Source organism: Melopsittacus undulatus, chromosome 4 (genome assembly GCF_012275295.1).
Source record: "Melopsittacus undulatus isolate bMelUnd1 chromosome 4, bMelUnd1.mat.Z, whole genome shotgun sequence".
NCBI lineage: Eukaryota > Metazoa > Chordata > Aves > Psittaciformes > Psittaculidae > Melopsittacus > Melopsittacus undulatus.
Window position 1 is genome coordinate 68,713,548 of NC_047530.1, and position 25,100 is coordinate 68,738,647.

Sequence of the window (25,100 nt, forward strand, 5' to 3'; positions counted from 1 at the left end):
ATCTCTGTTTCAGCCTGGTCAGAATGTTCCACATGGACTGGCTGAGAAGACCAAATGCCTTTTCCATTGTCACTGGTACATGTTAAGCCCAGCAGTGTCAGCTACCCATTCCTGCAGTTGCTTTCTGCACTCAGGCTTGTTTTGCCCTGGCTTTCCTGCACTGATTAAGTGTCTTCTCTGCACTGGCAGAACAATCATTTTCTACAGACATCGTTAATGTAGGATGGGTACCAGGGGCTGCTGCTTGAAGCTCTCTGCTTCTTGTTTTCTACTGTAGCTGTGTATAGTGAGTTTCTTGGGCAGGATCATTTTGTGGCTGCGTAATGCTGGGGCTAATGCAGAGAGGAGCTGAATTAAGCACAACGTACATACATGTGTAGAGAGAAACCAGGCATGAAAAAAAGAAAGTGGCAGATGGGAGGTGAGCATAAGCTGGAAGAGAAGTTTTAACACTATGTAACATTGCTAGGTGGTAACAAAAAGGGGTAAATCAAATTACAGAAAATGGCATTTTATTATACTTCTTAATAGAGTGAAGCATAAGATGTACAAAGTGGCTGCTCATTCGCTTCTGGGACTAAGCAGTTCTATTAGCCAAAAACTTCTTAGAGCTGAAGAGGTTATGTGCCTCAAGCAGACGTGTTTTTTCTTCCTGAACTGTTTGTGTGATCCCACAGTCTGGACAGAAAGCAATGTACACTCATGCCATGGGTCCCGTGTTAGCAATCTAATGTTCCTCCATGCCTGCTTTTGTAAACTGCTTAATTAGATGTGCAATCATAATAAACAGAAGGAGTATTTACTGGTGCGCTCCCTGAAGTAGAATCACAATAGATTTATGTGACTGTAACAAAGCAGTCTACGTTTCTCATGTGCAGTTTGGACTGGTAAGAAAGGTTTTATTGGGGTTCTCAAGCAACTCCTGTCTGATACACAGAAGTTGCATGTGTCTCACTTAAGCATAGAGAGATTATTTGTCTTGTTTTTTTTTTTTCTAGCTGAAGACTGAACCATCCCTCCTCTCTGATTTGACATTGTGCTGCCCTTAATCCGTGCTGCTCTGCATCCTTTTTGTCATGCAGACTGCAGTTTTCCTGTGGCGTTTTTAAATGCATGGCATTTATACAAAAACAAGTGCCTTCTGCTTTCCAGGAGAAGCCTGTTAAAAAAAAGAGGAGCTTCCTGAGCATGCCAGAAATTAAAGCTTTAATGTGTGAAGCATTCAAAATTCAGCATACTGCAAGGATCTGCTCAGTAGCTGCAACATTTGTTGTTCAGTCAAGTCAGCTGGCAACAGAAAGGCAGCAAAATGGATGAGAAGGTCACTGACTGTAACTTCTCTCAAATAGTTTTCTGCAGCTGGCAAATATCACCATACATGGATGAGATGTGGTCAAGTCGCACTGTCTGTTCACTGCCGGGACTCTTGTTCAAAGCAACGGCCAGAACAGACTTTCACTTCAGCAATTATTAAATTTGTTGTTCCTTTCAAACAGTGGGCTCTTCCTCTTTCAACTCATTCTTGGCTCTGCACGGGTTAAATTACTTTTTAAGGGTTGAATTCTGTTGCTTTGCAGATAAGTTTTGGCAGAATACCATTTAATGGAAGAGACCTTTTTTAATGCTAGTTGGCAGTGGGTTTAGTCAATAAATAGGTATTTAATTTTATTGCAGGTGGAAGCAATGTAAGCAGCCTCTAGGGAAAGACAAAGAGGCATTTTAAATAAACCTCTTGGCATGTTAATCATCTTGAATCAAGTACTGGGGTTATCCTAAAGCATTAGGATGTGACTGCTAAAATGCCATCATGCATTTGTAAACCCTGAGCAACCTCCTTATAGAGACACAACACTGTACTTGGAAAATTTTTGTTAGAAAGACAAAGGGAGTAATCTTTATCTACCTATAAGCCATGACATCAGGAGATGCTACTAAAGACTTTGATCTAATGCCTCTGTTTCAGAAAGAAGCACAACCTCTTGCTCAAGGATATCAAAGTAGGTCTTTCATTCAAAAAGGTCTTTTCATTGCTGTTTTCTAAGGCTGGAGGCAGCAACACATGTTTCATCTCTTCAGACTCTTCATAAATCATGGTTTTATTCCATCTTGTGCACTGAATAATTAATGGTATGTTCTTATTCTCCCATGAGAACCAGACAGGGAAGGAAGCTGGCCTTGGTACGTGGCACACTAAGGCTACACATAGCAGCAAAGTGATGCCTTTTGTCTTTTTCTCAAAGCTCTTGTGATGTTGCCTAGCATTTTGTTGGCTTTTTTTAGCTGCAGACACATACCTGGCTGATGATTTCAGACAAGTGTCAACAGTGACTTCAGGATCTCTTTTGTGGGCCATGACAGCTGGCTCTAGGATCAAAGAGCTTTGGTTTATTTTCCTCTACATGCATTACCTTGCATTTATCCACACTGAAGCTCCCCTGCCAACATTGTGCCTTATGTTCAGTTTTGTGAGATCTTGCAGGACTTCTTTGACATCAGCATTGCATCTGAATGCACTAAGGAGGTCAGGAGCATCTACAGACATGGAGACTTTATGCACACTCCCTTCTCCAGGTTGTGAATGAAGATGTTGAATAAAGTCATTCTCAGCAAATGCCGACTGCTGCCTCCTCTCCACCATGAAAACCTCTTAGCCTCCTCTCTGTTGAAAAATATATGTTTCCTTCAAATTCTGTGCTTAGTTTCTTCAATGATCACCACCACCAAAATATCCAAGGACTGAGAAAGAAAGGAGCTAGTGAAATGGTTTTCTCACTTTTATATTCCTAGTGGCTTTCTAATACAAAACAGACCTCCCAAAATTTACAGCTGTGGCTCTGTTTGTAGAAAAGGTGATACAAACCACACACAACTGCCATGAATTAACCTCACAGTCATTTTCTAAACATACGGAATTATCTCCAGAGTGTAGGTTGGTTTTGACACTGTCCCTTTGTTTTCATCCTGGAAAACCCCAGATGTACCTGGTTGCTAGGGAGGAGAGTAGTGTCGAAGAGTTTGCATCAGTCAGAGCCAAGAAAAATATTAATCATTGTGGGACCTGATGCCTAAGCAACAAGTCAGTAGTGAGGAAAGAAAGTGAGAGAGCACCACTGAGTTTTATACCTCCAACTGACAAGTGTAGTTCAGATTTTCCTTTACTTAACAAGAACAAAATAAAAAGCACAGAACTTCTGTGAGTTTAACAAAGGATTAAAAGCTCCGAGCTACTTTAACAGGGCATGATACAGCAATACTTCTGCTGTGAGACAGCAAGAAAAAAGAACTGCAAAATGATTACAACTTTTATTGCTGTAATGAAGTCTGCAGTATGCTGAATGATCAGATAATCAGGACAGGCTCTCCTGTACACAGAAGCACCACCGCAGATGCTCTCAGCTGTCCAGCAAAGTACTGGTTTTGCTGATCAACATTTCTTATGAGGACCACATGTATGATCCAGGTCTGTTGCAATCTTTTTGGCCAGCAGAAGCTTCACAAGCACAGCCATCTGCTGCAGGAAGTAGCTCTGTGGGCAGCAGGATCTGCATCTCTTGCACAGACCTCACGCAGAAAACACATCTCCAGCAGAGCAGTGGTTATTTTGGCAAGATGGGGAGAAGTGGCTGTGAACCATGCGAAAGGACAGTGAAAATTCCAGCAGCACTTGTTGTCAGCATACCTGTAGAGTACCAATATTTTGGTCAAGACCCAGCCCCACTAATCTGTTTACCTAATGTCCCCCTGCACTTCCACTGAAGTATGAGCTTATTTCCTGTACTAACTACTGTGCATCTTGTGGTTAGTTATTAACTAGTTGTTGTGTTTGAAAAAGTGAGTTACTTCAGCAGAAAGTGATTCTTCTGTAATCCCCGCTCAGTTCGGGGGAGCTTTGCACTGTGCGGGTGAGACATCCTCTTGCAGCACAAAAGAGTTTGTGTAAAATAAATGCATGTGTAACATTTCCTAGGTGTTGTTAGTCCTTACATTTTTATCAGATTGAGTGAGGATTGATTTCCAGCAACAGACAGAAAGAGTAATCCAGAATTAAGTATAGTTTTGCCAAATGCATTTTGTTAGGGGGGAAGGGGGATTCCCAGCCACTTGCCCCTTTTTTAGGAGCTGTTTGCAGCCTCTTTAGCTTTCTCTTCAAGTGCAACTGCACAGCCTTTAGACAAGAGGTTTCCTTGGGAATCCTGCTGGTAGGTTCAGCTTTCAGCGCAAACTCTTACAGTATCACACTCTGTGGGGAAATTAATTATTTGTTATTCTGGTATTCTCTCAGTTTCACTTCTTTTATTTTAGAAGAAGTTCCCAGACAAGTGAATTCCATGTGCTGAAGCATGAGGGTGGAATGAGTGAGCAGAGGATACAGTCTTGCATCACTTGATTTCCATATGCATAAATCTGACTAAAGCAAGTATCAGGGAAAAGGAAATAGTCAGTGTTTACTTATTCCAATTACTCATGCTTTCATATTTCTTTTAATCCCCTCCAGCCCCACTTCTGTTAGCTTTAAGGATATCTAGAAGCTATTTGTTCAGGACTAGGTGTTTGAATAGTCTTTGATTTCCTTTCTTTCTCTCTTTCTTTTTTTTTTTTCTTTTAATTCCATTCTTTTTTTCCATTAAGATTTCAAGTTCTGGTAGATCTCAATGTAAGGTGGGCACTGATGTAAGTCTGAAATGCCATCTGTTTTTCTCTGTATGTTTAGACCCAGATTGACCAAAGTGTCTCAGATCGCACAGGAGGAAGTATCTTTTCGTGAGGCTCAGGTTAGCATTCGAGAGGCCAGGAGCCTTCTCTCTGCCAGACATGTCCCACTTGTGCTTTTTTTCCCCCAGTGAACTCCTCAGTAATTTTTTTGTGCAAGTGTTGACCAATCTGTGTCATTTCTCTCCTGCATCAGAACCCTCCCAGAAAATTTAGCATTGGGAAACTGAAGACAGGAGCTTATGCTTGCAGCCATCTTGACTCTTGATCTTTAGGGCTCGACAGGATTGACTGATGAGAAGGGGGAATTCGGGAGAGAGAAACGTAAGTTTTCTGACTAGCCTTGTTACTTCAGAAAGGATGTTGCTGAGTTGTTACCACCATCTTCCCCATCTCACCCAAGTAAGAGATTGAAACAAGTTGTTCCATGAACAATGCACTAATGAAACTCAGTTTTGATAGATTTATATGCTATGCTCCTTTGTCTCACCCTTCAATACTCTCATTTTCCCTGTGACCTTCCCCTTCCTTTGATACTTTAATTTCCCCAGTAAATCTCTCAAATTGCCATCGAGTTCTCCCAACCACCTGCAACATCTCCCAAATATGGGACAGGGAAGAGGAGACAAGTAGTAGCTGAGCTCACCGCATTGTTGTTCCTCTGATGTCAATGCTGATTCTGGATATACAGCAACCTAATTTTTTTAAAACCTGGGGGAACATCATATATCTGCTAAAACTCATTTGCCTATCTCTGGCCTTGTTTTCCTGTTCCTGAGTCCAACTAATGCTAAACACAACTTGATCCTCAAATACAGTTCAGCTAATTTTATAAAGGAAAGAAACAATGGAAAAGAAGGCAGTAATTACAGGCTGACAAATAGAGCTGATATATGCCCTAGTGAAAAGAAATGTCTTCTGGCCAGGCAGCAGTCTTTGGGGACTTGTGGGTGAATGCAGGGCTTGTGCATACCTTCATCTACCCATTGGGGGTTAAAATGCAGATTAGAGATTAATTCCTGATCCAATTTTGATCTGGTGTCAGGTGATGTGCACCCACCTCAAATCCAAGAGCAGCACCTACAGAGCTTGACAAGGCTCCATTTGAGACCATTTAAAGTCTTTACCCACTTTAAAGGTCTGATACTATTTACATGCTTCATTTTGCTCTTATTTTCTGAGAAGAAAATAAACAAACCTCGGGATGACACTGAATTGATATAAACTTGAAGGGGATTTAGGCAGTATTTCTGGTTACTGAGAACCAGGGGAACAGCACTCCCGAGAAAGCCGAGGCAGTGAACCCTGGCCGGGGGCTGCCGACGGCCAAGACGACATAAAGATGCCCACGGGGATGGATGTCACCGGCCCCGACACGGATCGCGACCAGTTTCGCCGGCGCCTGGGTCGTTAGGCCCTGGTGGCTCCGCAGGCGGCCGCTTCCCCCAGGCGCTGTCCGTTCGGGCCGCACCGAGGGGCCGGGGCCCATGCTCGGCCTATCCTCAGCGCCGCTCACCGCTCGGTGCTACCGGCACGATCGGGGCGGCGACGACTCCCACCCCACCGCGGGCCGGGCCGGGCCTGGCGGCGGAGGCGGAGCCATGTCCGGGGCGGGGCGGAGCCGCGGCCAGTCGCTACCTCGACGGCGGGGTGGGCGGTGCGGCGTGGTGTGGAGCTGTGCGGGGTGATGGAGCCGCGGGCCCTCGTTGCCCGCGCTCCGGCACGCAGCGCCCGCTGAGGCCCGCCCGCCGCCGCCGCAGCGCGGCAGCCCCTCAGCTCCCACCGCCCTCCCCCCCCACCCGGGAAATGGCCACGGAGCCCCTGCGACCGGCGCCGCCCTCGGCGGGGCGCCCCGAAGGCGGGCGCGGGCGCTGCACGGGCGGCGGGCGCGGCGAGGCGGAGGAGGCCGCGGCCCAGCCGGTGCTCGGCGCTTCCCCGGGCCCCGCGGCGGCGGCGGCAGGGGGCCGGCGGCGGGGGCTGAACGGCTGCGTGCCGCTGTCGCACCAGGTGGCCGGACACATGTACGGCAAGGATAAAGGCGGTGAGCGGCGGCGGGGCGCGGGGAGAGGGGCGGCGGAGGGAGCTGCGACCCGGGCCACCCGTGAGGGAGGTCCCCCACATACCCGGTCTCCCGTTTATCGTAATTCTTGTGGAGCTGGTTGTGGTGGGGCGGGTCTCGCTTCAATTCTCCTCACGTCCCGCTGGCGGCGGCCGGTAGCTGTGCTGTTGGCCGGAGGTAGTGTTGGTGACAGGAGGGAGCCGCTCACCGGCGGCTGGGGACGCATGCCCGGCACCTCCGGAGCGGTGTCACGGCTTGCCGCTTTGGTGGCTGAGGTCCCGGTTCTCGGGCTGAGCTGCGAGCCCCTGTTTGCCCCAAGGGCTGTGTCGGTGCTGGTGTTTGGTGGACACCTCACAGCTGAGGGCCAGGTCTGTCCGGCCAGGGTCTGCTTCCTCCTGTGGAAGGGTGGAGGAACTGCCAGAGCTCACCCGGTGTTCGCAGGTTGTGGACAGAGTGGTTTCAGCACTGCCAAACGTCTGTGTTCTGATGGTTTGCATAAATGGTAGTGTCCCGCCAGGACAGGATTGTTAACAGCACCTTTAAGTTTATGCAGTTAGCTTCATTTTATCAGGCACCTTTTAAAAAAGTGGGACTTTTGATAACGGTGTCCTCGTACCCTCAGAACATAAGTTGAAACTGTACTTTATCTGAAGGTAGCCCCCAAACCTATGGCCACCAGAAACATGGGTGAAGTATTAATGAGTGATTTACCAACCAGGGGTAACTTACTAGTTGGTTGTCACTTAGATGGTAAGAGTGAGCCCAAAGCAATGGCTAGTAAGCGGTCTAATAATACAAATACGACGATGCAGCATTTTTGGTGTGTGCCTCCACTACCTTTAAATTTCTATTTTAATTCCAGGTTTAGGAGTCAGGTGTTGGCCCTTCTCATGAAAGGTGCCATTTAACATGGGCAGCGGTCACTGCCAGAGCAAGCAGCCAAGTTAGCATTGCCAAATGGCATTTCTCCCCTTCCAGAACAACACATTTGGTACAAATCTTGCCTCTGAGCCAAATGCAAGGTATACATTCAACTATCAGTGTGCTCTGAGAGCAGCTGTCATATTGCCTTTGAACGCTAATGGTAGGAACTGGCATAGCTGAATAGGCCAGGGATAGTTCATCAGAACCCCTTCAGCTATCGCTGAGTGAAAACTGCAGTACTAATGGCACTGTGAGTTTGTCTTATCTACAGCCTGCGTCTGTGGCATGTCTTGCTGCTGATAATCTCCACAGCAAAGTAGTTCTTGTCCCTTGCCCCTGCTGCAGTCAGTGCAATAAGATGTAGAGGGAGGTGTGTTGGATCTTTGGAGCTGTAGAGGTGTATCATAACATGGGGTGGGATCAGTTAAAAAAGGCTTGTTCAGGGAAACCCTCACCTTTGCCACATCAATTTTATCAGTTGGATTGAGACAACATGGGTGATGCTCTATCATTGTGGGTGCAGCTCAAATGGATTAGATAAAGCTAGCTCCACTATTATCTGATGAGCAAGACCAAGATTTTCGTGCAGGGGTATCACCACAGTTGATGATTTCATCTTAGAAACAGTTTTACATTTAGGTGAAGACCAGAGCTGCTCTGGCGCTCACAGCACTCTAATTTTTGTAACTGAATATTCTTATTTTATTTCTTTACAGATGTATGTAGGAGTGCAGGCAGTCGAGATGCGAAAGATCATTATACAGGGTCATGTATAATTCTGCTGTGCTGTTCCCGTTGGTATCTTTGTTGTGAAGCTAGTGGACAGATGTTTGAATAGATGTAGTTGCTAATAGCACTGGTAAGGAATATAACAATCTGTATGCCAGAATCTGTGAGAATTTAAAGTGTATGTGAGGAGATCCTGTGTCTTCTACCTTCTCCCACTGTCTTTTTCTGCCTTTTCCTGCAGTAGTCGCCCTTCCTGTTATTTTCTGTTCTGCCCTTTTCTACACCATTGAACCTTTAGTATTTTAAAAACCTAAAGCTATAAATCCAGCATACCTTTTTGTCAGGATACCTCTATTGCTTATGCATACAACATAGCAAAGGTACCTTGAAGGTTGTACCTGGCTGGCATTAGTATCTGAGCTGTTTACTCATTCAAACTCAGAGCCTTCCTTGTTCTGCTCAGCTGCTTCCTTTATGTCACTGCTGTCCTCTCACCCAACTTCCCTTCTGCCCCTGCGTAGAAAGATACAGAGGACTTGTGGATATCCAAAGTATTTTAAAAATATTTTATTTTTTAAAAAATAAAGTAGACCTTAAAATTTCATTGCCATGTGGTTCCCTCCCTCCTGAATAATCTTTCAGTTTTCTCTTTGCTCCTTGTGACTTACTGCTTTGCAAAGAAAGCCTTGTAGCGTTCTCTCTGCATGCAAACGTAGACCCTTGGCTTCTGGGCGTAATGACTGACCTTCTGTTGAATGCTGTGTTCAGTATTGCTTCCCCTGGAACAGAGTAAATCACATAGAGTAAGTAAGGTTGTGGCTTGCTTCCGTAGGCATGAGGAGAGAGACAGGAGCTGGTGGGATATGTCACCTTATAGAGCCTCCCGCACTTGGCTGTGGTCTGGTGCCTGTACCTGTAAAATGCTGGAGGTTCCCAAGTTGTTAGTGGGATTCTGTAGCTAAAGGTGCCATTCTTTTTCAGTGTGACTTGCTTGGTAATGCAAGTCACTAAACTTCTGTCTCTGGCTGCTGTTTCCTGCCAAAAAAGGTTAAGATGGCACATGCATACTGGTCAATCCTTATTAGATATCCTCAGGAAGATGTAGGATCTTCCTAAAGTAAATGCTTGGCTTGTCTGTGCATAACAGGTTTTGCCTATAGTTCAGTGAAGTGTGTGGATTGGATGTGATGCTTATTTAGAAGAGTGCATACATCTGTGATGATTATTTTTGCAGTAGATTTGGGTTTCAGAATGCTAGTAAGCTTTGCTTGCAGAGCCATAGATAAATGTTTGTAAGAGGCTTCAGAAGTTTAATTTGGTATATTTCTGTTGCTTCTTCAGAAATATTGAATTACTTAGTAGTGTTTTAATATACAAATACTTCCTGTCTGTGCTGGAAAACCTAAGGAGCCCTAGAACAAAACCATATCCAATGCTCATATGTTAGTATGACCTGCAGATGATGGTATTTCAGGTGGTTGGTTGTAGATCAAAGGGAAAGTTACCGAGTTCTCATCTTCATGGTGGATGTTGAAGCACTAGTCTTTGGTTTCCAGGCCTGCCTCAGTCACAGTTACAGAGTAGGTGCTCTAGTTTGTCAAGAAATTAAGATGATGAGGGAACTTTAGATAATGCCAGGTTATAATAAATTCTTCAAGTAATATGTATCAACCCAATAGTGTATGGGTTCTACTTCCAGGAATATTTGCCTGGCTTTTCTACCTTGTAGATTGTCTACCTATCATTAAAGCAAGCATGCAGATTTTGAGGAGTATGTATTATAAAACTTTCTTGTAATGCTGTGATTGTTAGCAGTTCACATTCCAAACACGTGCCATTCTGATACTTTGCTAGTGCTTTCCAGCACAGGCAAAAGGGTCCACGGAGGGCATGATAAGGTGTTGTGTCTTGAAGATGTGGTAGTTTGGGCATTGTGTGGCAATGTTTTTGTAGTTCTGGAAAGTATACAAAATCCAGCTTTCAGCAAACAATGTAACTTGAGAGCTTTTACGCATGTTTCTAAAATCACTCTTCATTGGCGCAGCCAACTAATGAAACAAATTTTCTAAGTCTGGTGGTTGTTTTAAAGTAAATATCTTAGACTCTGAAGATTTTGTTTAGTTTCCAAGGCTGCACAACAGAGCCCATTCAGAGATAATTCTTTCTAAAAGGCAAAACACAATTGCTGTTACAACTGCAAACTCTTTTTGGGACACAAAGCTCCTGGCTCATTGTACTGTGTTTCCTCAAGTGGTAAGCTGAAGATGGAGCCTACTGTTGATAGTGTTTATGTTTCTCCTTCCCTTGTAAACAAAATAAATTACTAGCTGAAAAACTATGAATAAATTCTAGGGGAAAATTTATTTTCCAGAAGTTGGTTTTTCTTTTTCCCTTGCAGCTAATGATCTTGAAACCTAGAGGGATGCAGAAACCTTCAGGGGGATGCAGTTACTGTTCTCCATTCTTGTCCATATCCATTTCTTGAGTACCTTCAGATATTCAGTTGTATTTCTTATGTAGCTACTCAGCAGTCTTGCTGTCTGGAGAGTCATTAGGGCTATTTTGTGAGGGTATTTTGAGGTCTTTTTTTGGTGCATGATGAAGGTGATTGCCTGTCTGAGATGAAATTCTGTATTGTAATAATGGGTGATACAAATAATACCACTCCATGCTAATTAGGTGCTATGGGGCTGATACTTCTAGTAATATAGAAGTGCTCTCTGTCTATGCCATTAGTATAGAAATACGTAGAACACATTTTTATATTTTAGCTAATGAATAATGCATTAAACTTGATACCCTTTTAACTTATTGTCATTGCTGTAAAAAAAACCTTATCAGTTATTTAAAAAGGGAGTGTCTATGTAATCTTCCATAGTTAATGTATTTTTTGTGGGTGGAACTTTCAGTGTCAAATTCCAGTATGGTGTTGGCCTTGAGCAGAATTAGACCCAGGAAATCATCTAATGTCTAAAAAGATGGAGAAAAGTGCAAGCAACCCTCCGCTAAGGGTTTTGTGTAGGAGCTGTCAATTTTGGCTCTACTGTGTGTATACTGAAAGCAGTACAACTTTGCAAATAGGCTGTCCCTGATTGTGTATCTGCTGTTTGGGGTGGGGGAAGCAACCTATAAAACCATGCCCTGAAGGAGATGCTTCTCTTGTAGGTATACTTCAGCATCCAGATGGGACTGTCCTGAAGCAGTTGCAGCCACCACCACGTGGTCCCAGGGAGCAGGAGTTCTACAACAAGGTGAGGGTCCTGTAGCATGGAGGGAGCTGTTTGGCTGCGAGTGAAATGGTGGGTGTGCTTCCTGTAGAAGTTATAGTTCCCTACCTGTTGTGGTGGGAGAGTAAAACCTAAATATCTGAACAGTAGGTCAGCAACAGCCCTGTCTTGGTATCTGTGTGTTGCCTAGAACTTTCTCCTCTGTGGATGTCTGTCTCCATGACAGGTCTACTTCACTCACAGTATTTAAGCTTGCTCACTTGCTCATGGGACGCTGGGTTTTTCACAGGATCTAAGATTTTATTGAAAAGTTACCCTGCTCTTGCAGGGGGGTTGGACTAGATGATCTTTCGAGGTCCCTTCCAACCCTTGGGATTCTGTGATTCTGTGAAAAGCCTTGTGTGATCTCCATTTATGATTAAAGGATGGTAGGATGATTAAAGGATCCCAACTCTCTCATGTTGCAGATTGTCTCAGAATTTGTTGCATCTAAATTTAGCATGTCTCGCAGTTCTGTCTAGTCTGGTTTCTTGCTGGAAGTGTTGGTCTCTTCACTGTATTAAAACTCAGCTCCTTTAAAAAGTCAATTAAAGTTAAACTCTCCAGTTGTTTTAACTTTAGTTTGATGTATTTTTCCTATTATTTATCTTCAGTTTGCTTTATCAATAACTTCAATAACACAGACCAGGAAAGCTGTTGCTCTTAGAGCCCCTTTTCCTTGCCAACCTACCTGCCTGTGATAGTCCATCATACATTTTTTCTGCATCAGCTTGATATATCATCCCCTTCCATGACTCACTAGGTAAAAAGAGCTATAGAAAACTTTATCATGCAGGATGAGAGAGGAGTCTTGAGACTTTTTATATATATATATATATATGTATATATATATATAAAAATTATAAATATATATATAATATATATTTTTTGTATTATGCTGTTTGATTTATTTCTCCCCCCACCCTCTAAGGGTGTTAAGTTTCCAAAACACCTTGCATATGTAGTGGAAGTGTCTCACATTAACACAGACTAAGCGATGTGCTCTTAAAGAATATTGTATTTTCATGCTAACATTACTTGATAATTCTCATGATGGGACTGCTAGACAAAACAGCAGTTCCTGACTTAGTAGGAGCTCAGCAGGAGCCAGTTAAATCTAAATGTAAATATTTTTCTGAGGTTTCTTAGTGACTGTCATTTAGATGAGGTTGGAAAGCTGCAATTCAGCCTGAGCAGTAATTCTTCAGTAGGAGGAGAAAGCTTGAGCATACTCCTTTGACTGCCAGGCTGCTGCTTACTCATTCGTGAAATCCTGAGATATGGACAGTAGTGTGCTATCACTGTCTAAAGCCAGTGGGTAAGAGGGGTAAGCTTGAGCGTTGCTTGTTAGGCATTTACAGCACAGGCTTTATCGTTTTGCCTGTTGCTTAAACTAGTGTGACAAGCTTTGAGCAAGACCTTGAGCAAAATCTTTGAGGAAAAAGTCCTCTTGTTACTATGCCATGTCATAGGGGAAGAAGTCAGGTTTCAACGCTAGTTAGTTGCAAAGTTAGCTTCATTATGTCTTCCAGGGCCTTCCTGGGTTACTTCTGATGCAGAATTTTTTTGGTTATCAGGCATTTGGGAAAAGGGTTGGGTAATTCTTCGAAAATAATGGAGAAAGAGAATGATGCGTACACAACTAGTTGTGTGTGGACTGGAATGCCTTTCTGGGGGAGAAGGGAAGGTGAGCAAATGCATGTACATTACATAGGTGAAAGTTCAGGAGAAAGGTCTTGGGGATTTGTCACTTCTCAATGATTAACTATTATCATGTTTGCTCTTAGGCAGCAACCTTGTGATGCAGCGTATAGGCACCTAAGCACTATACATGGTTGTTACAAGATGAGGATTACTGTAGATTGTGAGGTTCAGTGTAAGGTATAGTTACACCTAGAGCTTGAGCTGATAGAGTAGCTCATTGCAGCTAAGAGAGAAAGGCCTTTCTTCCTATTCTTGCCATTAACCTTCTGCTATGCTGGTGCTTTTTGAACATAGATGAACTGATTTGACTTCTTTAAAAGACTGCAAAACTTATTTGTGTTGGTTGTCTTGTCGCTTGCTGTCTGATGAACAGTGGAAACAACAGCAGGACTGCCCTGTTTCGGTGACTGAGCTCAAGGCATCTTTTGGTTCACAATCAGAAGAAACATTATCACCTTGGAGAAGTTAATGAGCTTCCAGAGACTGGGGGAAGGAGAGTTTTACCACAAGGGGTTATTTACAAGGCAGGAGATAGTGAGAAACAGGGCAGAAACGAAAGAAGTGAAACAAAACTGATGAATCCCAGGCTGTCACTTTGTCAGGACTAGACAGCAAGTCCATTGAGAAGATCACACCAGAAAGCTGACAGTTAGTATATGTGAATTAATTGTCATTTGTTTCTTTATTTCCGTGTCTATTTTTTCATATATGTTTATAACTGTTTTGTTTCTAGTGATAGGTAAGTTATTGTTTCCTTTGCATGCTACCTTACCCTGGCCTTGAATTAAAATTAGTACCCCAGTATCTGGGCCAGAAACAAGTGGTGTATTTTACTTGTGGGTGAAGCGAAACTCCTTGGCTGAAGTAACTGAGAACCTTTGTAGTTTATGGTAGCAAGAAGATGAGCCTGCCTCACAGCTCAAGAGCAGCTATTGCAGGTCTGAGGCAGAAGTGTTTTCTGGTAACTGCCAGTGACCAGGAAGCCTTGTTTCAGCATACAGTCTGAGTGCTTGTGAGCTGAAGGCTGCAGGAAATGTGTCATAATAGAGTTAACGGGGCATTGACAGACAAGTTTGACTATAACTGATACATTTAACCTGATACCAAGTAGATGTTATCTTCTAGCAGCCTTCCAGTATCTGAGGGGGGACTACAGGAATGTGGGAGAGGGACTTTTCATCAGGGACTGTAGCTGTAGGACAAGAGATAATGGGTTCAAACTTAAACAGGGGAAGTTCAGGTTAGATATAAGGAAGAAATTCTTTACTGTAACTGTGGTGAGGCACTGGAATGGGTTGTCCAAAGAAGTCTAAGTGCATCATCCCTGACAGTGTTCAAGGACAGTTTGGACAAAGCCTTGGGCAATATGGTCTAGTGTGAGGCATCCCTGCCCATGGCTTGGCAGGATTGGAATTGGGTGATCTTACGGTCCTTTTGAACCCTAACCATTCTATGATTCTGTCTAGACAAGAGAATCTTCTCTTCTGAAACTGCTGGATTTGCTTTCAGCTGGACTGTGTGAACATGACAGAGGGCCATAGTCTGTGTCAGCAAAACACCAGAAATTTTTTCCCATGGTTACTGATGACTTGTTTTGTGTTGAGCACCAAGCTGAGTGCTGACTGGTAGAGCCCAAACAAAATGGGCTTCCGTTTTGGAATGGAAACTTGAGCGAGACACTGTAATACAAAATACTAATAGTTATCTGAAACTTGCTCAGAAGTGACAGACAGCTGGAAATTTTGAAGAATTTCACAGGTCTCTGTCAAAGTGAAAACTGTGAAATCTCTCAAGTGATTCCTGCTCAGACTGCCATCAGGCTACCTTTCTGTTTCCTTTATAGTGTGTTTTCAGATTAGCAATTAAAAAAAACCCAACAAACAAAACACCCAACCCTCTAAATACATGCGGTCTTTCTTAAGAGATTATTTCACCAAGTAAACCAAACTTTTGCCTCTAGTACAGCAATATGTGTTATTTTCTACTGATGGGGAAATGGCTTGCCATGATTCTGTGTTGGGGGAGAATAGTATGACAAGATCATTGTGAATACCTTCTATGATAAAATGTAGCAGAACAATGAGCTGTTTGTAGTTGCTGTTAATAACTTACTATGTATTGCTTAACTTATCACTGGAGTGTGACTTCCTAGTGGTAATGTCCACTTTCTGTTGAGTTCTGTAAATACCAGTAATTATCAATTCAAAAAATTAACATTTTAATTTTGTTCCTGCAAACTCCATTCTTGTGCCTGAGGGCATGAACTTTTTACGAACAGAGGCTGCATAACTATGGAGTGTTTCACCAGGTTTTCTGGTACCCTTACCTGGGTAAAAATTTTTTTGAGTATTTTCACCTTAAGTATCTAAAAAATACTCCATTTTCAGTAGGCACAAGCAGCAAGAGAGTGAGGGAAAAAACTGAAGTAGAAAGGTTGTGTTTTTTTAAGGGCTATTTACACTGATGGTCTGTTGTTTCCATGTAATGGAAATACTCAGAGCCTGTAGGTGGAGGCATTTTAAAGGACTTTTTAAAGGAGTTTCAGGAGGGAGCAGTATACAGAGATGTAGAAATAGGAAAATAGTGTTTAAAAATGTACTATAATCACAGAATCACAGAATCCCAGCGCTTGGAAGGGACCTCGCAAGATCATCTTGTCCAGCCCCCCTGCAAGAGCAGGGTAACCTAGAGTACATCACACAGGAACTTGTCCAGGCGGGCCTTGAATATCTCCAATGTGGGAGACTCCACAACCCCCCTGGGCAACCTGTTCCAGTGCTCTGTCACTGTCACATACATATTATGTAGGAGTGACCCATTTCCATTAAAGCATATAAATTGTAAAAGGAAGTATGTGTTTATGGTATGCTGCCTACACCTGCATGCTAAGAAATCCACAGAACCAGGCTACTACTTAGATGTATTCTAGTATTTGGCTTCAACCGGCTTTATGCCAGGGTGCATTTATACATGTGGAGCAGTCTGACTTAATTCGGCAGTGTTGGGAGAGGGAAGGGAAGAAACCTATCAACCCTCCTACGGTGATCTCCTCTGGCAGATGAGTTGGGAACTGTGAGAAAAGCATCCTTTGAGAAGGTTAGTGCAGTCACCGTATGAGGTGAAACCCCCTGCTTAGCTGCATACAGAGCTCTTGTCTCAAACAGGCCAGGCTGTACCCAAGAGCACTATGTGCTAGCATAACTCTGTCTTCCTGTTTCAGAACTGTCCTCTTCAGAACAGGTTTTTAATTTATCACATCAAGAATGTAGCATTGCAGAAACTACTGGTTTGGTGCCCTGAAGAGGGAGAGGAAGCTGGAATGTCAAGCTTTAAATAGGGCAAGCTGCTTTTGCAAGCACAAAATCATAGAGCTTGAGCTGCAATTATTTAAAACTGAGGAAGAGAGAATTTACAGTTGTTAATGTTGCCTTCATGACTACTGTTTCCTACAAGCTGTGTGTTTAGCACTAAGAGATTGAGTGTTTGTTATGTTCAACAGAACAAGAGAAGGATGCTGAACTGTTTTGAAATGGCAGCTCTTTCACTCTGGCATTCTCTCGGTGGGGCTATAAACCTTTGTTACTGTGTGTACCTGTTCTGAGCATGGCATACTGAAGTTTCGAAACCTACTAATGCAGTAGGTAATAAACTGGGTTTTTATGCTTCACAGATCAATCAGTGTTCCTGTAAACTTTTATTTGAATTGCCCTTCTGCTTTCCTATGGTGACTGTGGGGTGCTTGGGGTATAAGTATACCTTCTGCCTCATCCTGCTTGCTGAAAACTGTCCTGAGAAAGCTCTGGCAGCATGGACAACTTCCATCACTTAACCTCTTTCCCCTCTACCCCGATTGCTAGTGGCTGCAGGTCGTGGCTTGGAGTCAAGTTATGGCTCCAAATAACATACCTGCAGTACTGTAAGGTTTCTGAGAATGTTTATTGCACGTCTTGCCCAAATTCTCAGATACTTTTGTCCCAGAGTGCAAGGGTGATTAAGGAGGGTTGGAATGACAAGGTAGATGGGGTTCTCCCAGTTCCAGTTCAGCTCTGGCAGCCTTCTATCTCTGTCCCAGTGCTTGGGAACCAAGGGAGCTGATTTACCCCACGTAGCATTGGGAAAAGATAATTGTCCTAATCACCTGGCCCTTCTGGATAACAGATCTTCCACCCATTGACAATTAATGATGGCTCTGTTAACTGCCATAGCAGTAGTCTGAAAGTTCAGGGTTCAAGCCATGTGGACATATAATATGAATGCAAGGAAGCTGTTACCACTGTAGATAATAGAAATTGTTTTTCACTCTTGTTGCATGTTCTGAAAACAAAGCCAGGATGTAAGAGACACAAATAGCTTCAGCATGTAAAAGAGATTTAAGTTAGTTAGGTGAGAGTCAAGCACTTGAAGGTTAGGAAGCAATGGTTTCATGGTAGCCTGTACAATTGTTGTTCTGAACTTTTGTTGGCTGCATTATAATGCAGGTTGCAATAGGGTAATGACCTGTTTTGTTTCCCCTAAAGAATTTACTAACTTCTTTTACAATCTGATGTAAGGCAAAATTAATCTTGTTTATTCAACTTCTGCCGTCTGTCTTGTGACAGTCTTTGAGTTTGTGACTAGAGGATAGCATGTTTGTGAAGACCCAATTACGTTAATATGCTGAAGACATAATTCCTTGTGCTTCTGTGGTTACAGAGAAGAAATGTGCAGAGAGTGTGCCCGTGTGGACCATTATCAATAATTTTCTCCTTACTATGTTATTTACTTGATTGTCAATAACCTGCCACTACTCCTATGCTGTGGCTTTTCACTACTGCTTGATTCTTTCTTCTTTTTTGTGTTGTCTAATTTTAATTAGTATTCAAGCAGCTTCAGGCAGTGCAGAAGACTTCTGGTGACTTCCCTCCCCCTCCATGGCATAAAATCAAGCCAGCAGCCTGAACGATGTGTTTTGGCCTGGATGCTTTTGCATGGAGTTGCAAGAACTGACTCATAAAACTCAGCCCTCTTTTAGCCTATATAGCACAAATCATGATAAGGCAGCCTGTGTTCTGTCAACTGTTCTCTGCTGGCGACGGAAAAGGAGAGCGATTGGAAGTGTCTTGCTTCAGGATGAATTACTCTATTTTGTAAACTCAGTTAACTGGTTTTATAGTCTTGATTTAGATGATTATCCTTTACTGAAAAAGGAATGGCTGATGGCTGTCATGCTGCTATTGTGTACTAAAATATCCTTATCCTGTGATCAAGTCTTCAGCTAAGGTTCTGTTTTTCAGTCTTGTAAGGACAAAGCTTGGAAAAAATATGATGCACAGTTCTCTTAACCTCTTATTTTAGGGATGCAATGCTGTGCCCAAACTTTTTGTTAATATGGCATTTGGAGCTGTAGTTCAATGTCTTGAATGGTTATCTTTGGCTATGTCTCATTCTGGTACATCCAGATCCTGCTGCGTGTCCAGAAGAGGCACCTGTACTGAAGTGTACAAATTACCTGTTTGCAAACGCAGTGAGCATATTCTGATACAGCCCATTTCTGATTGTGGCATCATTCCTCCTGCTGAGAATCTGTCTGGGAGAGATCTGTCTTGCTGGGGAAAAGAAGCAAATTTAAGTTCCCAAACCAGTGTGTGATATTGCCTCATACTCTGTTCTTTAAACCACAAGCCTGGACAGAAACACTGTTATGAAAGAAAGATCATGCAGTACTCTTCAGCTAATGAGAAGAAAATGGCTTTTTGACCAACCTTGAAATACTGGCAGCTTGTATCCGAATCTGTTTTTCATTAGGAGTTGTCTAAGAGATAGGAAGCATAGGTCTAAGAATCTGATGAGTTCCTACTACTGTCCTATAAACACTTATTTTTTTTTTGTACTTCAGACCACTATTAAATGGCTGAAAGCCTACTGTACCAGGACAGTAAGATTTAAAAAGTATGACAGTTTGTGATTCTTGTACGCTGTAGCAAAATCAGTTTGGAAGGGACACGCCGTGTGGTAGAAGGGTAACTTAGAAGGGTCTGGTGAGCATCTCCTCTGTGCTCTTTGTGTATTGTATACCACAGAATAAACTATAACTTGCTTTAATAAATCTAAGAAAACCTAATAAAAGGAGACAGTAAAAGGCCATTATTGCAATTTGATGCTATGGGGGAGCTACTGGGTAGAGTACTACTACTTAGTAGGCTACAGTCCATGATATGTAAGAAAACATGAAAAAAAAATCTGGTTCTCCTACCAACTTGATTCTGAGGAAGATTCTTCCCTGAGAGTAGATTAGCTGAAAATAAAGCAATAATGCATAGTTTTAATGTGTATATCCACAGTATGTTAAATTGGATTAAGTTACAGTACAGTGCTCCTGATGTGCTAGAGGGTCATGCAAGTGCTGGATCAAATCTTGTTTAAACTTCAGTTACGAATATTTCAGAATATGGATCAACTAATTAAAGGTATGTTGATGTTACACAGAAAATACAGTACTTTGTGCATAATATACTTATTTAAAAATAAGATCTGGCTGGTGGGCTGCCAGTATGGGATTAAGGAAGGTGTAGGTTGCCTCCTTGAAAGAAAAGGAAAATCTATTCAGTCTCTGAAAACAAGAATTCCAGTTTCCAGATTAAAAAAAAGAGGCTTGTAATATGAGAATGTTGCATAAAGACTGTGTTATGTATGCAAAGAGATGTGAATCACTAGTGCATATGAAGGAATATGATGTTCTTGGTCATCCAGGTACCAGATTAACCATTAGTAAATTAAAAATTCTATTAAATATTAATTGTTACTATCCTTTACTAGTCTTTCAGGTGGGCAGTGAGGAAGTCTCTTCAACAAGAAGGCTGAAGGGTCTTAAGAAGGACTTCAGGGCCGTGGGGTGACTCGTTCAGGAGCCCAAGTAACTTTCGCAACTCTCCTGCCAGTCACAAGCAATAACAGTGGAAGCATCAGAAAAATCATGAAAATTAATTCCTGGCTCCAGCACTGGTGTTAGTGTCAGAATCTTGGGATTTTTGACCATGGGTTAATTTACACGCTCCAGGCCTGCTGGCAGCAGATGGGATATGCCTGTCCCAAAGAAGGAAAAGTATCCTAGCTCAGGAGTTAGCAGGGCTCACAGAGAGGGCTCTAAACTAGGTTTGAAGGGAGAAGGGGGTAAAACTAGGCTTGCTAGAAATGAGCCAGGGGATGCCATGCCACTGTTGGAGGCCAGATACACAGGGCAACTTAAATGAATATATGTTGATTCCCACAGTGTGGGCAACAGACAGGAGGAGCTGGAAGCCATTGTTCAGCAGGAAAACCATGATGTAGTTGTCACAACAGGAATGTTTGCATGATTGGAGTGCTGCAGTGGACAGCTACAGAAGGAATAGGTAAGAAAGGAGAAGTGATGGGTTTGCACTGTATGTCAGGGCATGCATTGGCTGCCTGGAGCTTAATGTTATAAGCGAAAAGGTTGAATGTTTGTGCGTGAAGATCAGGGGGAAGGCCAGTGAAGCAGATATTCTAGTAGGAATCTGTTACAGACCACCTAACCAGGATGAAGCTCTGCATGAAGCATTCTCCAATTGGGAGAAGTTTCACAGTTGCTAGCCCTTGTTCTCATGAGGGACTTGAACCTAGCAGATGTCTGCTGGAAATAAAACACAGCAGAGAGCTAACAGTCCAGGAGGTTCTTGGAGCGTGTAGAAGATAAGCTCCTGACCCAGCTGGTGAGTGAGGCAAGCAGGGGAGATGCCTGGCTGGATTTGCTGTTCCCAGAGGACTGGTGGGTGATGTGCTGGTTGGAGGCTGTCTGAGGCAAAATTAAATAATAGAATTTTTGATGGTTGGAGCAGTCAGGAAGAAGGTCAGCAAAACTGCTACCTTAGGTTTCTGGAGGGCTGACTTTGGCCTATTTAGGATGCTGGTTGAGAGAATCCCTTGTGAATCCTTACTGAAGGAGAAAGGGGTCCAGGAAGGCAGGAAGAATGAAATTTTCAAGGTGCAGGAGCAGGCAGTCCCCATGTGCTGAAAATCAAACTGGTGGGGAAGAGACCAGCCTGTCTGAATCAGGAGATACTGCTTGAACTCGGGAAAAAGTAAGAGGATCTATCACCTATGGAAGAAGGGACTGTCACCCCATGAGGAGTACAAAAACATTGTTAGGTAATGCAGGGAGAAAAAAAGGTGAAGGCACAGTTGGAACTAAATCTGGCCACTGCTATAATGGATGATAAAAAGTATTTTTACAAATATATTGGCAATAAAAGGAGGGCCACGGACAACCTCCCATCTTTTACTAGATACTAGGGGAAACCTAGTGATCAAGGTTGATAGAAAGGCTGAGGTATTTAATGCTGCCTTTGCTTCAGTCTTTAATAATCACACAAGCCATCCTTAGGATACTCAGTCTCCTGAGTTGGATGGCAAAGATGGGAGCTGAATCAAGTCCCCATAATCCAGGAAGAAATTACTAGTAACCTCCTGCTTCACTTAGATGTACACAAGTCTATAGGGCCAGTTGGGTTCCACCCAAGAGAGCTTGCAGATGAGTTCAAGCCGCTGTTCATCATTTATCAGCAACCCTGGTCTAGTGAGCAGGTCTCAGAGGATTGGAGGCTGGCCAGCATCACATCTCTTTACAAAAAGGGCAGGAAGGAGGACCCTGGAAACTACAGTCCTGTCAGCCTGACCTCAGTGCCAAGGAAGGTCATGGAGCAGGTCATCTTGAGAGATCACAGCACATGCAGGATAACTGGAGGATTAGGCCCAGTCAGCATGGATTCATGAAGGGCAGGTGCTGCTTGACCAACTTGATCTGCCTCTATGACAATGTGACCCATCTGATTGATAAGGCTGTAGACATTGTCTGTTTGGACTTCACTGGAGCATTTGACACAGTCTTCCATGCCAGTCTCCTGGAAAAACTGGCTGCTCATGGCCTGGTTATGTATACTTTTCACTGGATTGAAAACTAGCTGGATGGCTGAGCCCAAAGAGTAGTGGTGAACGGTGTTGCATGTATTTGGCAACTGGTCAGTAGTGGTGTCCTTAAGGGCTTGGTATTGGGGCCAGTGTTGTTTAATGTCTTTACTGACAGTCTTGATGAGGGGATCGAGTGCAGCCTCAGTAAATTTGCAGACATCTGGTTGGGCAGGAGCATTGATCTGCTGGAGGGTAGGAAGGCTGTGCAGAGGGATCTGGACAGGTTGGATTGATGGGCTGTGGCCAATGGTATGAGGTTCAAGAAGGCAAAGTGCTGGGTCACAACAACCCCATGGGATGCTACAGACTTGGGGTAGAGTGGCTGGAAAGATGCTCAGTAGAAAGGGACCTGGGAGTGCTGATTGACAGCCGCTGAACATGAGTCAGCTTGTGCCCCGGCAGCCAAGAAGGCCAATGGTATGCCCTGGCCTGTATCAGCAATAGTGCGGCCAGCAGGGCCAGGACAGTGATCATCCCCCTGTGCTCAGCACTGGTGAGGCTGCGCCTTTAATACTGTGTTCAGTTCTGGGCCCCTCACTACAAGAGAGACATTGAGGTGCTGGAGTGGGGTCTAAAGAAGAGCAGCAAAGCTGGTGAAGGGTCTGGAGAATAAGCCTTATGAGGAGTGTTTCAAGGAACTGGGGTTGTTTAGTCTGGAGAAGAAAAGGCTCCTGGGGGACCTTATTGCTCTCTATAATCATCTGAAAGGAGGTCAGAGTGAGGAGGTGGCTGGTCTCTTTTCCCAAGTAACAAGTGATAGAACAAGAGAAAATGAGGAGGCTGCACCAGGGAGAGTTTAGATTGGATATTTTAGGAAATATTTCTTCACCTAAAAGGTGGTCAGGCATTGGAGCAGGCTGCCCAGGGAAGTGCTGGAGTCACCATTGCTGGAAGTCTTCAAAAACCATGTAGATAAGGCCCCTGGTGACATGGTTTAGTGGTAGACTTGGCAGTCTTGGGGTAACAGTTGGACTTGATGATCTTAAAGGTCTTTTCCAACCGAGTTGATTCTATGATTGTGTTGAATGTCCCACTGCTTATAACATGCTTGTTAAAACTCCTGTAATATTCAATACTTTGGGAGCAATTTGGTAGCAATGATTTTTCAGTCTTTTGATATTTATTTTTCTGAGTGTGTGTGTGTACTATATAAATATATGTACATGTACGTGTGTAAGTACATCTTAACTGACAAAGCAAAACAAATTACTTTGCTTACTGTGCCTGAGTGTTACAGAATCCAGTTACCCAAACTTTTTCTCTGCCTTATAGGAGCAGACACTGATCAAAGTCTTTCTAAGGTTTCTTAGTGGTATCTGTTCTTTTTCGGTTTCTCCTGCCCCCGTGTTCTAACACAGTTTAGCCTCGCTTCTTTCCTTCCTTGCCAGTGGTAAGCAGGAAGGTTGTTTGCAGGTTTGGGAAGCAGGTTTGGAGCCAGTATGCTTGTCCATCAGACTGGTGAAGAAACATGTAGGCTCACAGCTGATTATGTAACTTCCAGTTTTGCACAAACAAAAATGTAGGTGGGACTCCAAAGAGTTAATTATTCAAAGCAAACAAAAATTGCTTCTATTTTGATGTTAGTGTGTCTTATTGAACAACTGAAAACCCCTGTTTCAGTAGAAAATATGAGAATAGCTTTTGGGGTGTTATTTTTAGTCCTTGTGGAAGGAGCTGTTGCATACTTTCCTAGAATCACAAGCCATCAACTAAAATTACTTATAGTAGATGCTATTCTTCTTTGTCCATTTGTTTTATCAGAAGGATTACTACTAGTTGCCCCTGTCATGTCAAGTGTTCTCATCGTAAAGTAGAATCTGTTGCTGATAGAGGAGCTTTTGATAGCTCTTGAATAGTTGGAGTTGCTTTAAAAAAAACACCGTTGTCTTGGAGCAGGAAGTTGTATGAAAACACTGGCTGCTGTCTTTGTTCAACTTGTTTTTGCATCAGTGAGGATTTGGATGTGTCAAGCTGGTGGTTTCTGACCAGGTCTGTGTCTTTCCTTAAAATGCAAAGCAGCATTCCTGTTGCACCACTTAATGCATTGCAGTAACAGAGCCGTCCTTGGCACAGAAGTTGTAAAGATAGATGAGAATTGGTAATACCATGCTTCTTCAAAGGAGGTATGAACTGGCAAAGCGACTTGACTTGTTTTGAAATCTGCTGGATCTCTGGCTGCTGGTAGATTTGAGTTTTTGCAGTGGGTAACTTAAGGACAGCATCACTACAGTTCTACTGGGTGAATGGTAAATGTTGTCAAAGTAAGAAAGAAAAGCAAGTAAGAATGGTAGAAGTATTTACTGTGTTAAACTTGAAACTTCCTTGTCAGATGACCAACAGTAATATGCCTTTTTTTAGGCTGGTTTTTTTTTGTTTTGTTTTGTTTTTTTTAGGCTGGGTTCTCTTTATTTTGGTCTCTAATGGAGAGTGCCTAATGTGAACTCTGTTCCAGTCTGTCTTAATGCACAGTAACATAACTGAACCAAGGGAACATACATTCTGGAGTAGAGACCTTGATGTGCAGTTTGCCGTGTATTTTTGGACTGTATTCACCAAAGAGTCTCATGACCTACTTAGGAGACTGCTTAACAGATGATAGTGGTGCTTGAGGGATCTGGCTTTGTTGCACGTCCTGAAAGGAGAATTATCTTTGACTTCAAAGAGCTTTGAAGTTGATGGAAGACTCCAGCTCCTGCACAGTTGAAGCTGAATGTAACATCTGATTGTGCTGCTGAGTTGTGAAC

General features: G+C 43.2%; 1 protein-coding gene across 1 annotated transcript in view; it reads left to right on the forward strand.

The window, feature by feature from the left end:
• Window positions 1-6,516: 6,516 nt before the first annotated feature.
• The window catches only part of IPMK (inositol polyphosphate multikinase), a 47,065-nt gene continuing 28,481 nt past the window's right edge, over window positions 6,517-25,100 (forward strand). The window contains exons 1-2 of the mRNA XM_034062540.1: window positions 6,517-6,751; window positions 11,588-11,673. Coding sequence (XP_033918431.1) covers window positions 6,517-6,751; window positions 11,588-11,673 — 321 coding nt within the window. The remainder of the gene's footprint in view (window positions 6,752-11,587; window positions 11,674-25,100) is intronic.